This window comes from Rhipicephalus sanguineus, chromosome 10 (genome assembly GCF_013339695.2).
Source record: "Rhipicephalus sanguineus isolate Rsan-2018 chromosome 10, BIME_Rsan_1.4, whole genome shotgun sequence".
NCBI classification, from domain to species: Eukaryota; Metazoa; Arthropoda; class Arachnida; order Ixodida; family Ixodidae; genus Rhipicephalus; species Rhipicephalus sanguineus.
In genome coordinates, this window is record NC_051185.1 from 8,448,847 (window position 1) to 8,463,063 (window position 14,217).

Sequence of the window (14,217 nt, forward strand, 5' to 3'; positions counted from 1 at the left end):
GGCCGCCACGTGCCCCCGCCGCGCCGTCGTCGATAACACCTGAAGTAAGCTTCTCGTCGGAAAATATAAAAAGTACTCCGGTCATCGACGCGCGCGTGATGTAACTTCTTTCCCCCCGTGCATCCCTCCCTGCAGGGGCGTAACCAGAAATTTTTTTCTGGGGGGGGGGGGGGGGGTTCAAACCATACTTTATGTACGTTCGTGCGTGCGTTTGTATTGTGTGCGTGTGTATATATGCAAGCAAAACTGAAAAATTTCGGGGAGGGGTTTCAACCCCCCCAACCCCCCCCCCCCCCCTGGCTATCCCCTGCCTCCCTGCTTAGCTTCCAGCGCGTTAGTCGGAACGAGAGAAGAGGGAAAGCAATTACAGCGTGTGACAAATCTCTAACTCCGCTCGTACTTGAAGGGTTCTAAAAATTTTTGCGGTGGTCGATTCGTGAGGCAATAAACTCCCTTAATGCTGTGGTGCGCAAAGGAACGAAACACGAAGGAAGGCAAACGAAACACGGCGCAAACTATCAACTGAAAATTTATTGAAACACCAAACATATATATATGTGGTTAGATGACCCCGTGTTAAAGGCACGTGTACACACAACGATCGTGTTTGAAGGCCGCGCTCAAGAAATCTTGTCAGCACAGTATGGAAAGAGCCTCGAGAGGCAACTTGACAGACTCAGGTCATCCAGTTTCCTCAGAATCATTTGGCGAGGCTGGCGGAAAGGGTCCTGCAGGACTTGAAAGTGAAGGCAAGAAGTTCTGAGCACGGTATGGGTTCAAAGAAACTACCTGTCGCCAGCATCCCTTACCTACATGGCGTTTTCCACATCGTTTAAAAGAAAGTGGGAGCAAGGTACGGATGCAATGTTTTATTTTCGGCTGGCTACCGTTTAGGCAGCATTTGCGCGCTGTAGACAGGAAGGTCGAGGGCGGGGAGCAAGACAAGGGTGTTTGCAAGGTAAGCACCGGTCTAAAGAGGTTGAATGCGCCACGGGTGTGGTGTACGACATTCCGCTTTCGTGCGGGAAGCGTTATGTTGGACAGACCGGGCGTTGTATTAATAACAGGCTGATGGATCATAAAGCTTCACTAAAGGGACAGCCATGCTCTAACCTTTCCTTGCATTGCAGAGAATGCGGCTGCGCAACCACAGTTCGCTGAGACGACGATGGAATCGAGGTTCAAAGATAGGGTAGCGCGTGAAATTGAGGAAGCTTATCTGATCAACAAAGCTGTGATGAGTGTGTCGCGAAGCCCTCCGTCACACTACTTGCTGCGGAGATAAATTTTCTGGAAGCGCGTCAGTGAGACAATCGTTGTGTGTACACGTGCCTTTAACACGGGGTCATCTAACCACATATATATATGTTTGGTGTTTCATAATTTTCAGTTGATAGTTTGCGCCGTGTTTCGTTTGCCTTCCTTCGTGTTTCGTTCCTTTGCGCACCACAGCATTAAGATGAGTTACCAACTCGCCCAGCAGTCCGTACTTCTCAAACTCCCTTAGTGAAGATGAAGCGGATGCGCTTGAAAGACGAGGACGAAGAAGAGACGGGACCCGTCTCTTCTTCGTCCTCGTCTTTCAAGCGCATCCACATCATCGACATGCAGAACCAACTGGCCCAACTAAGTGCACTGACATCCCTTAGTGAAGCCATTCGATGGTTACTTGGAAGGGTGTTGCAGGGCCCCTTTAAAAAGCACGTGCAGTTCGAGTGACGGGGGCTATACCTGGTTGCAAAGCTCGTCGTCCTCTGCGGTGCCGATGGCGCACACCAGGCGGCACATGTCGTGCAGCAGGTGCCTCCTCTGTGCCACCAGGTTGGCAGCCGAGAGCGAGACGAGAAGAAAGGCGGCGGCCAGGTACGCCGCGTGCACGTACGCCCCGGCCGCCGAGTACGCGTTGAAGTGCGCCAGCGTGTGCTGCACCGAACGCACACTCACCACGATGTTCAGCACGGTGTCCACGTACCTGCGCCAACGGCACAATTGAAAGACAGGTTGCGTGCATTTGAGACATGCGCGCACGATGAAACACGCGTAAAAAAGGTCGGTTCCGTCGCAAGGCCGAAGCAATGAATGGGATAGCAACAAATTGGAACGTTATACGAAGTAAAGCTAGCAGCTAACTCCTTTAAGGTCCGATCTCTCGTAACTCTAAGAAACGCTTTCTTAAGGAAATACGGCCACTCCAGGGAGCGAAGTGGTTTTCGTGCTTTATGTCGCTTCAACGCGAAGTCAGCGGTGAGAGAACAGCACGCACAAAGGTACGAGCCGCTTACTTATCTCCGCAGAGATAGTGGGCGCGCGACCGAGCTCTTTTGATCGAAGTTCTCAGTTACTGCCCGAGCGACGCAGCCCCCCCCCCCACCACCACCACCATGTTCCTTCGCCCGACGGAGCCGGCCAGCGCGTTTCATCTCTGCTTGAGCCGCGCCCGATTGCAGCCTTCGCAAGATTTCGCCCGCACACACAGTATACGACGCGCCAGGCGATGTTGTCGATTTGGACTTTATTCGGAACGTGACGGCGACGGCGACGGCGACGACAAAAATGCGCCTCGAGTGTCCATATAATTGATATCGCATTAAAAATAAGGAAGAAGAAAGAATTCACCAGGACAGGCGCCAAGGAGCAGGGGCTCCTGGCCGACTAACCGTCGTCGCCTCCCACAATCGAGGAAACCATCGGTTTTCATTAAAAAGGTTTTGTTCTCTCTCTCTCCGCCAAAGTCTGGGTCAGCATTACTGAACGGTGCACAGGCAAGGCACATACATACCAGATGAACACCGCTGCGCGAAGGTTCTTGTCCACGAACTGCACCGCATCCTTGAGGGATGCGTAAGATGCCTGCAGCTTGCGCACGGTGCTGACCTTGATACCGTCGCCACCGGAGATGCAGTACCCTTTGAGCAAGCCGCGGAAACGGCTTCCCTGCGCACAGCACGAAAAAGGAAAAAAAGCGTGTCCAAGTGTAAGTTGAACAGATTTTAACGAAGACTGAGGAAGTCCGTTCAGTTAAGGTTCTACGTGGCAGAAGCACGCTATTAGTGGGCGACGCCTCCTTATAATTTCGACCACCGCAGGTTGTTTAACATGCCAGAATCTAAGTACACGTGCTCTTTTTGCATTTTGCCGCCATCAATGCGGTGCCGCCGTGGTGAATCGAACCCGCGCCCTTGTGCTTGTAAGAACAACGCCAAAGCCGTTATGACACCACGGCGGATAGTCAGCACAATTAAGCTAAATGGACTAGCTTTTGTGCGAAAGAAAGAAAGAAAGAAAGAAAGAAAGAAAGAAAGAAAGAAAGAAAGAAAGAAAGAAAGAAAGAAAGAAAGAAAGAAAGAAAGAAAGAAAGAAAGAAAGAAAGAAAGAAAGAAAGAAAGAAAGAAAGAAAGAAAGAAAGAGCAAAGTTCATCCACTCGATGAGCCATCAATGACAGCGGACGGCCCTATTTATGTTCAAGCAAATAAATGTACCATGCGACGTCGTGTACTAGCGGGTGGTCAACTGTGCGTTCTTCCAGAAACTGTACTATTGGCCACTAGGAAAGCCATGAGGAAGTTAACCCGAATAACACTACACAGACGGGCGTCTTCCCAGCGTGTAACGAAATACACAAAACGGATCGTCATAATTCAACCGTGTGCCGAATACATAAGCCAGCGTCGCCGCATTTCGTATATATGAGGCGACAGCCGTGGTAGAAGCTGCCCCAGTGAATCTCGCGAAAGTGGTCGCGAAAGGTGGCTTCCCTGCAGTAAGATGCACTATGTGGAGAAGCGTGCATGTTGGCCCTAGATCTCTTCGGTATTTTCGTTAAACTGAGCGTTTTCCGCCGCGTTACGCTAATAAATGAACAGAAGTCAGCCAAACCTGATCATAAACCTTCTCGATGTTGGAACTGCCGTAATAACAGTGACTTTTATGAGTACGAGGAGAATAACCAATCAGGTAATCGTGTCTGATGTCCCCACCGGTGGCGAGTTGTTGTGTCAACCACCTTAATTTTTTCTCATATCTTATATTTACTACTACACTCCAATTAAATACTACAGAGAGCAGAAAGCACAATCGACGGGTTACATCACACATTCGAAAGCCGTCGCGCTAGCTAAAGGAATGATATTCGCATTAAGCTCTTAATTAAGTTTTATTAAGTCGCATTAAGCTACTGGCACAAAAATTTTCATTTGTCTTTTTTTTCGTCAAATGAAAGGCCAATTCCTCAAGAGCCTAGAGAATGTACTGGTAAGCGTCAGTGCGTTCTGAAAAATTGCAATATGTTTTTAAAAGCTAGTTTTGGTTCCTACTGAACCCTGACGTCACGACACAGTATGAACTCCTCGTCGCGTTCTCGCGCAAGATATCGTGACGTTTCCACGGCCTCTCCGCTCTGTGGCTCCGTTGGTGACGCACAAGTGGCCATTTTGAATTTTTTGGTACCTGAAGTCATCACAACTTAGCCTATACTGGTGCGTGAAAGCCACCAGAACTGTAGCCTGACTTCACGATAGTGTCAACGTCAGTAGGTATGTGTGTATGGGAACGCTTTATTGCAATGTGAACTCCTGCAAGCGAACTGTACATATCATGTTATTTTCTAACTTCAGTTTGCTATATGTTTTTTCCATTACTTACTCATTTTTGATTTGGGGCAACCACTTTTTTTTTTCGCTGCAGAACTTATAGAAATGGAATAGCAGAGCTGATATAGACATCAACCTCTCCACAGCGAGCCAGTTAAAGCAGAACAGAACAGGTGCGCAATGAGAAAATAGACTTTAATGTCAAAATAAAATACCTTATCGCGATTTACTGAGCTTCACACGTGCTCAGATTTATTTCTGCTACTCAGGAGATTTGTATGGCAGAGTGAACTCAGCTCGAAAATTCGTGTCAGTATCCCTTTAAGAGAATCGGAATGGTATCGTGACATTGTCCCAAGCCATCCTCTTTTTTCTGTCCGAGTTGTATGCGAATCTGATGCACTACTTTCACCGCCTTGCAGTCGAGGCTAAACGTAAGTACTCGGCGGCACACCTTGAGCACAATTAGGTCGCAGACGGTGACGTAGTGCGCCATGCAGAATGCGGGCACTAGCACGGCCACATTGAACGCCGTGAAGTCCACTATGGCGGCGAAGGCGACCACGCTGGGGCGCATGCGCAGTGCGACGGGATCCAAGTTGTACAGCTGGCTGCGAAAGTAGACCAGCGGCCCGTACCGGTACAGCCAGGCGCACTGGTGTACCGCCATGGCGACCCCATAAGCGACCGCAAGTCCATGGGCCAGCCACCGCTTGCGCCGCATGACAATGCTGTCTTTCAGCTCCTGGTACAGTCCTGTTGGAGGCCGGGGCAGCGGCGTCAGTTATGAAGGGCAGGGGCGCGCTCGCACCTTCCCCCCGCTCTATCCCTTATCTATTACATGAAAACAAAGTTCACCCACCCCCCACCCCGGTGTTATTTGAAGATGTCTTCGCTTATGTAAAGGGGCACAATGAATCATCGTACTTGAATTCAACTATACCGCATCAGATCGAAATCTCTACTACGCTGTCTCCCAAGGTCACTCATCACGTCGCAATGGCCTTGAACCACCGGAGCGCGTGTATGGCAGGCGTGACGTCACGCCACGTGATCCTCTGCGAAGAGGCGTCGCAGTTGCGTTCGCTCGGAGCCTTGCCGCCGCGTTACGTAACACTGTGTGCATGGCATTTGCAAAACCAAACATGCCTTTCTCTAGTGATAACTAGGTTTGTAAGAGTTTAACCTCACTCAATTTTTTTCCTCACGTACCATACTGGCTAGGGTTGGGCAATGCTGCTAGTGTTCGTTAAGGCTAACTAACTGACTTTGGGTAGATGATGACTAGTGTTGGCTTATGCTGCATAATATTGCCGCGTCCATACTATACGCTGGCGACGACAAGGAAGACAGCCGGTGCGCTCGAGAGGCGCAGCGGGAAAGACTGAAAAAGAAGACGTTCTTGGCTGCTGCACGCCTTCAGCGCTATCTTGGAGTACGACACGCCGTACGCCTTTCTGAATAAAGCCCCTGTGTTTTATAACCCGCGACAATATGACGTAACCTCCTTTCCCCCCACCCCAGTGCTGGGTAGCAAACCAGATGCTAATATCTGGTTAACCTCCCGGCCTTCCTTTTTTCATCTCTCTCTCTCTCTTATAAAAGAAGGTAAGGTGTACAAACGCGTACACAAGAGAAAAGAACAATACAACACAAACGCCGACTATCAGATGAAAGAGCGCACTGCGGCGGAAAAGAAGGTAGACACAAAACTTAACTGCGCATGCGCAGGTATGGTAGTGCCACCTGCACACCCTTATCTAGTTAAGACTTATCTATACATTCCTTATCTAGTCAATCCTTAGCTAGTTGGTAAGGATTAACCCTCGCTAACTGGCTCAGCTTTCTATTGTTCTATTGATGAATACGGTTAATGTTTGCTAGTAATAACTACGGCGGAATGATGTTAAATGTTGGCTCGCATTGGCTGTGCACCGTTATGACTGCAGCATTATCTCATTCAATCTCGGTTTCAACGATTGAGAACGATGTCAATTTTCCGCGTTCTGACCTGGGTCCAGCTTGCGGTCGCGGGAGAGGAAGCGGACGATGTCCGGATAGCTCCTGCAGTACAGGTGCGAGGTCAGCGCGGCGAACAATGTGCGACAGGCCACGGACACTGCATCCAGCACGTTCATGGGGATCCGGGTGAAGGCACACTTGAAGGTGGTGGACACCGCGTTTTGCAGGGCCACCAGGTACAGGAAGCAGACGCCCAACTTCAGAACGAGGCTCTTGTTGCTGGAGACGTGTTTGCGTTCCGAACGGTTGCTCCTCAGACGCGTCACTCGGTCGCCGCAGGGCGACGCTGGAGTCGACGAAGGGGTCTGCGTTTGACAGGACGAAACGATCATAGCCTGAAGAGGTACGTAGCGCTAGCAGACACGGACGAGAAAGACACAACGGGACGAGCGCTATCTCTTTCTCGTGTCTCTAGTAGTGTCTTTCTCGTCCGTATCTGCTAACGCTATGCTACCTTTTGATGCATTTAACCTACTAGCCGTCACTCTGAGAGCCATTCCGTAAGGGCAGGGAACGGAAGACATTCTGCGCTTGCGCCGCTATAGAGCACGCGTGCTTTAGATTAGAATACATATTACTCGCGGAACAAGAACACGGACAAATAAAGGTGCACACAGAACGACTTACGATGACGGAGACAGAAGGGCTCCATCGAGCGTCATCCCCAACATTGATGCGCCTCAGCATTATTCTTCACTCGAAGGAGTTTTCAACGACAGAGTATCCAGAGGTCTGGTCTTGTTGTCAATGCCGTCTCTCGTCTCACGTCTTTCCGATAATGGGCGCTCAAGACACACTGTCCCATGACGACAGCTAAAAAAAAAAAATCTGCCACTTGGTTCCACCCACGCTTCGAATGAGATCCTACTCGAAGCGTGTACTCCACAACCTAGAACGATCAATGGTGAATATTTAATAATCGACGTACGCGTCGAAGTCGCAAATGTGCGCTTGCAAGAAGTGCGAATGAAGGCGTTAATTAGTTGACGCCTGATTCCTCAGCACATCTGAACTTGATCAATACACGCTAATGAAATATCTCTGATTTGTTTTATTTACTCACTTCGTGTCAATTTCTCGAGCTCGCCTGATCGAACTGACGGTTAGGGCGTGCGATCGATCACCATGGCGACAAGCGTGGTCTTTTTTTTTATTTATTTCGAGAATTCGCCCAACGGCATACATAGTTAAATATAACAAGCGTGGTCAATCTTTCGAAAAAATATTTTTCCGTATACCTGTACGTGTGAGCACAGTTGAAGGGATTTAGTTTGAGAAAATGTCGAAGCGTCTAGAAAAAGATTAGGGATATATATATACAAATTTTAGTGACGTATACTAGATAAGTTAGCCTGGTTGATCGCCTGGCTGGCTGCCTATTTCACGTTGCTGGTCGATAGCGTGTAGTATATGCATCTAACATACCTGAGTAGCACACAGAATCGGTTTCACAAACCCATACATACACAACAATGTTATTCACGGGGTTTCGTGGAGCCACGTCGACTTCAGGACCAGCGCACGTGACGCGTAACGCATAAGTGGTGTCTTTGCCACTGACCAACAATGCCCTGTAACTCCATAATCGAGCCACGTTGCAAGTGTACTAGTGCTATCCTTCAGAAACCGTGTCTCAATCTGCACCTCTGAAAAGTATACCGTCCTCATACGCTTCTTATGGTTCCCGCAATGGCACTTAGTAACGGTCTTCTTACCGACACGGCTTGTGGATGGCCCACCGACTTCTTCTAACATTGTCTACGAAAACGTCTTTCGCTTAAAGAGAGCCTACAGACTTTATTTTAAAAAAGAATTATTGTACTCGCTGTCTAACGCATATTGTCTGCCCGTTGAAAAACATCCAGTTGGTCTACATCAGGGGTCTCAAGCTCAACTCAGCCAACGGGCCGCAGTCACGCAATTTGGTACCGCAAGGGCCACGAGTGAAGGAGGTAGGGGTGTAGTTTGTACAAACTGTCAGCAAACGTTTCCATTTGAAAGAAAAACTTTCGCATATGTCATATACGAGTCATTTTCGAAGGCGCTTTGGATCCATGAATTACAATATCATGTCGATACCGATCTCCAAAATGACTAAAACCTGGACGCCAATTCTGAAATACAGAGTTGTTTCACGATTATGTGTCAACACATGATGATCGCAGGGAGCGCCTCGCGAAAACAATGCTTTAGACCTGCCATGCTTGTGTAGCTCACGAACATACTTATTAAAAAAATAAAAAAAAAAGCTGTATGGAACGAAGATAGTCATGTGCGGGCCACGGGCCACCTGTTTGAGAACCCTGGTCTACATTAATCTATAACCCCTTACTGAGAGCTCCTCGTAGCCCTCATAACCACACTGCGCAATTTTGATAGCCTAAAACCCACGTTCTGTTTATTGTGCGCAAGTATCGCCTATCGACTATTAGACTACTCCGATAATCGCGATCAAAGTACTGACCACAAAATTAACCGCCGAAGCCGCGATCAAAGTACTGACTACAAAATTAACCACCGAAGCTTCAGTTCAAATACGCACACTTTTATTGCTTTCGCAAAGACTGGGTCGCAACAACAAGAACGTACATGAAGGAAATCCAGATTCACATCTTTATTTTTGGAGCAAAGGAAACAAGTAAACAAATGAATGACAGAGAATAACTATGCATCTTGCGGTATTGTACGTCTACTAGTGAGTGGAGACGTGTATTAGTGCTTTCTTTTTACGCGATAGAGTCAAATACATCGACATAAAATGGCGTTATAATATATGTGGGCAGCATTTACTAGTACCAACTTTAGATGGTCAAAGTTCTCATCGTTCTTTTTTTGCGTTTATTTTAGTCGTGGTTGGCTCATATTGTACCTGTATAAATTAAGGTATTGTCAATTCCGTTTAACCCATGCATTATAATCGTGACATTGAAATGCACAGGGGACATCGACTTTTAGTGCCTTTACAGTAATTTCCCTATCGGAACTTTCGAAAGATACATGCATTTTGGGGCTCACGCACGTGAAGTATGAGGCGGCACGTTGCAACTCAAGATGCAGACAAAAAAATGTTACATGAGAAGCAGCAACCAAAGTTCGTGATTGACTTCAGTTTCGCACACCATCGGGAGGCCAGCGTTAGCCTTCTCGCGAAAAATGTAGCTTCGCCTTCACGATGTCGTTCAGGTGCCTGCCGGCGTCAGCTGTACGAGCAGAATCGTGTACGTTGCGATGGCTCCCACGACTCCCAATATGAACGGTCTGTCTATGACGCAGAAGTGACCGCTCGTGAGGACGAGTCGCGAGGTTTGCATGCCGGTCTCCAGCAGAAGAACCTGACCGCTAGACTGCCAGTCGTTCCCGTTAATAGTCGACCGCAGCTGCTTGACTTCCTGAAGCAGTTCCTTGGCTTCGATGTCTACGCTGGAGGCGCTCAGGGAGAGGACCAGAAAGATGACTATGTAGTAGGCCGAGTCCAGGGCGGACTGGCGGGAGCTGACGCCTTTGGCAAGACTCCTCACGGACAGAACCAGATTGATGATGATGTCCAGGAACCAGAGGAAGACGAGCGTGCTGTAGATGCTGTCTATGCGCTTCATGTCCTTCCAGACTTCGTAGGACATGTCCTGATAGCGCTTCACGTCCTGGCTTTGTGTCAGCCCTTTCTTCACGTTCCTCGTCACGACGTCCTTGAAGTTCTGGATGCACGCTTTGACTTTGAGACTCGCCGTGACGTAATCGCTCATCAGAAGTCCCGGTAGGATGATTAGGATGTCGAAGAAGGTGAGGTTGAAGAATACGGCCGCTTCTATGCCTTCGATAGTTACATTTGCCGTGGTGGCGTTCGTTCCGTAGAGGAAGTCTCTGCAGTACTCGCTGATGTCGCCATTCAGCACAAAGTCAGCGGAAATGGCTATTTCCAGAACGAGATAGCCGAACACAAATGCCTTGAGAAGCGAGCCCCACGTGAAGCATCGCGAGCGAGTGTCACCGCCGTCCGCAAGCGACAAACGTTGTAGGAGCCTCTTCGATGGTGTGCTGATCTCGAAGGCCAGCTGAAGATTCAGAGCCGCAAAGAAGGACCTGGTGACAAAGCTGACAATGTCGAGAACCTTCATCATGTTGTGAATGCGCATGAAAGTCAGGCCGACGTTGATGGCAGTGTGGATCGTGTAGGCAGTACGCGAGAAGCAAGATCGGCCATTTCAGAAGGAGATCTTCTGCAGAAATCCTACGGGCCCCGATTCCAAAGCGCGCATGTAGAGATTGGGGGCGATCATGTGTTGGGGACCGAGGCCCTCCATGATGCGAGCTTTTGAGCCGGTCATGTTCGTCGAAATGGCAACTCAGAACTGGCGGTCGCTCGTATACAGTAGCGGCCAGGCGTTTCAGGACTGTCCACACGAAGTTCTAAGCGCGAATGCGAAATGTATCGAGTCACACGGTCAGCCAATCAAGCAAGTCACCTCAAACGATCGCGTCGTCCACGTGTGCTTTCATTTACGAAGCCATCTTGGCTCCGCCCTCGTTCACTTACGAGCTATCATTTGCGGTTCTCGCTCGTTCGACCTCGACCACGACCTCGACTAATGTCAAGGTCAGGGATATTGCCTCTAATTGGGTGTGTCACAAGACATGTCTTTGCTGCCGGCTGCATATATGGAGCAAAGGAAACGGCGTTAATCGTCATATGACCTGCCCGTTCCGACGACATCATCGAGTCATTTTCTTCTGCGGAACATACACTTCGTGAACATACTCTCTTGCATGAACATTAACGTTTCACCACGCCTTTTGCGTGTTTTCGCTTGTACAATAAGCGTGAGCGATTTCTGCTTCCGCACGCCCGACAATTTGGCATGGTAATCGCAAACACATTATGCATCGGATGCGCAGACCAATCGACACAGTGCATCGATCTGTTTTTCACACTAAGTTGTTATGCATGACCTCTATACATTGCAACAATAGACGGAGCTACTGCCATCCAGTGTAAAGATTTTGCGACTCTTCTGCGAAGTCGTCCGTCCTTGAGTCTGCACTCCAGTCCATCCTGAGGCCACTGCGTGCGCTGCCACCAAGAGGCCAAGAGCGCAGGTTAGCACCAGCTAGTCGTATCTCTTTTATGTACTTATTATCTGATTATTGCGTACTCTTGTAAAATTGCAAAGTTGAGAGCAGATACTTTGGGCCATTCCTAATGAATAACCGTACATTGATATAAGATGACATTTACTTGAAGGCTTTCCGGTATCTGAACGTGCACATGTGCGGCTAGTACACGACATTGTTTAAAAGTTAAGGTACTTTTAGCTAGCATGCGCTTCACGTTATTACGTTCAATTCTTGAAGCTGCGACCGACTCTCAAAAGTTGAAACACAGAAAATGCAGCTTTTCTTACCATCTATCTTTTCCTTTCCTGTATGTCGCAGAACTTTCACAATACATGCACAATTCTGCTGTTATTGCCCATGTGATCCGTGTTCGAGCTGCGCGCTATATTTGTCGAAGCCTCCGGCTGTGTAGTACTGCCACGAAGAACTTCCACTGTTCATTTCCTCCCTTAGCCTTCTTCATCGCAGAGTACTAGCGTTTCAATAGCTTACCTTTCATGTGTATAAATCGTATATTTTGTTTAATATAATTGTTGTCTCTTTGCTAAAACAACCGATCGGTAACGGTGATAAGAACCGGTTACACTCACACTCTTATGTTCCTTTAGGATGTTCAGGACTGGTATATTCCCCGCTGAAGCCACAGTTATGCCTTTTCAAGGAAAGACGGCGTCGCTGAAACCCGAACGTGAATGGAACGACAAGGCTGAAAAGAAGTCAGGTCCGTCCCCGTGGATCATCGTGAAGCTTACGCTGATGTACATCTACAGCGTCCACATCGTGTCTAACGCCATAGCCGGCAGCATACGCACCAGCTCCCTGTCGTACATCATCGAAACCCTGACCTACACGGTCCGCTCTCTCGTCTCCACAATCACCACAACCTACTTCGTCGTCAAAGCGAGCGAGTTAGGCGGTATCGCCGACGAGCTGGCGCAGTTCGAAGGGGCCCGGCCGACCAAATTTCTCGAGAAAGCCGCCTCCAAGCGCCGGTACCTCCGCTTCTCCATAGCCTGCTACAGTTGCCTCTTGATCGCCATGACAGTTCTCTTCTTCGTACTGGTGCCCGCGCAGAAGTACTTCGACAAGTGCTTCTACGGAATAAACCTTGCCAGCGCCGGCATACCCAACGGCCCCGCCATCCTTATCGGATTGATCGAGTGGAACTCTTACAACCTACTTGTCACTGGCTCTCCGCTGCTGATGACTAACTACATCTATCTATGCGATTACCTTCGCGCCCAGATGCTCAGCTTCAGGGCTGCCGAGAGGGCAGTCCTGGAAAGCGGGCCCCTGGACGTCACCAAGTTCGAAAAGGTGCGCACGACGTGTACCAGGCTAATAGATGTGGAGCGACGGCTTGACTCACTCTTCGCTCCAGCGGTCCTTCTTTGGTTCGTAGACCTGCTGGTCAACATAGTGCTACCCATCCGCACTATCATCAACGGCATCGCTTCGTTCACCCTGGCAAATGTCATGTCATTCTTCATAGAGGTTATCTACTCGATGTCCTTCTTCATGATTCTCTCTTTCTCGCTGGCTCAAGTGGACAAGGAATACAAGGAGATCGAGGAAGAGACGTTTCGGCTGCGTAACTCCGTTCCCACCGAAGACTGGCAGCTGTGCCAGCAGGTCACCCTGCTCGAATCCGGCATCAACTCGTCCAAGTTTACGCTGACCGGCTGGGGCCTTTTCGAAGTGGATCGCTCCTTTATACTGACCATCATCGGGGCCGTGGCCACGTACACCGTGGTGTTGATTCAGTTGACACCTGGACAAGACACGTACTGAAAGAACGTTTCGCTTGAAGAAGTGCAGGTCCAAGCTGGGACAAAATATAGCAAGGGTGCACGTCACCAACCCGCCATGCCGATACCTTAATTACGATTTTTTAGCTGGCGGTCCGTCATGTTGGTCGTCAAATCATGTGCAGGAATCAGCGCACTTTAGAATTCTCGCATAAATCCTGTGTTATATTGAACGATCTGCTAAGAATGACTTTTTATGTATTGAAACTGAAAAATATAAAAATAAAAATGGATGCGCATTTAGTGACCAGGTTTTCCAATCCAGTTCATACGTGAGGACGATTTGCAATCATAGAGTCGAGAAGTACTGACGCTTAATCCGCTGATGGCAATACCGAATCCGCTGATGTTAATACGAGAAGTTTTCGAGATTGACCAGTACTTAAAATTGAGAATGGTGCCATTAGCCTATAGGGCGTGAGAGGAAAAAATTGTAATTAATTTATGTTGAAGGCACGTTTCGCAATCCAGACAAGGTCTAATTTATAGCTTGTGTCATGACTATATGATTATTGCAGCATAAGTGTCATTTTGTCGTTTGTACTTGTGAACCTGAAATAAAACTCCCACCTGACTTGTGCGACTGAAGCTGCTGGGATTTCCTGGATACAACTTTCGCCCGACATTGCACTGTAAGGACCGGTGGTGATGAGTTCAGATCGAATTAAATTTCATAATTAATTAC

At 48.6% G+C, this 14,217-nt stretch overlaps 2 protein-coding genes across 2 annotated transcripts in view; one reads left to right on the plus strand and one right to left on the minus strand.

The window, feature by feature from the left end:
- Nucleotides 1-7,409, minus strand: part of LOC119372382 (uncharacterized) — a 9,329-nt gene extending 1,920 nt beyond the window's left edge. The window contains exons 1-5 of the mRNA XM_037642854.2: nt 7,240-7,409; nt 6,602-6,917; nt 5,045-5,346; nt 2,780-2,934; nt 1,732-1,972 (exon numbers count right to left, since the gene is read on the minus strand). Coding sequence (XP_037498782.1) covers nt 1,732-1,972; nt 2,780-2,934; nt 5,045-5,346; nt 6,602-6,917; nt 7,240-7,299 — 1,074 coding nt within the window. The 5' untranslated portion in view covers nt 7,300-7,409. The remainder of the gene's footprint in view (nt 1-1,731; nt 1,973-2,779; nt 2,935-5,044; nt 5,347-6,601; nt 6,918-7,239) is intronic.
- Nucleotides 1-13,548, plus strand: part of LOC119406958 (uncharacterized) — a 34,861-nt gene extending 21,313 nt beyond the window's left edge. The window contains exon 2 of the mRNA XM_049419956.1: nt 12,333-13,548. Within this exon, the coding sequence (XP_049275913.1) occupies nt 12,334-13,515 (1,182 nt within the window). The 5' untranslated portion in view covers nt 12,333 and the 3' untranslated portion in view covers nt 13,516-13,548. The remainder of the gene's footprint in view (nt 1-12,332) is intronic.
- The last annotated feature ends 669 nt before the right edge of the window (nt 13,549-14,217 follow it).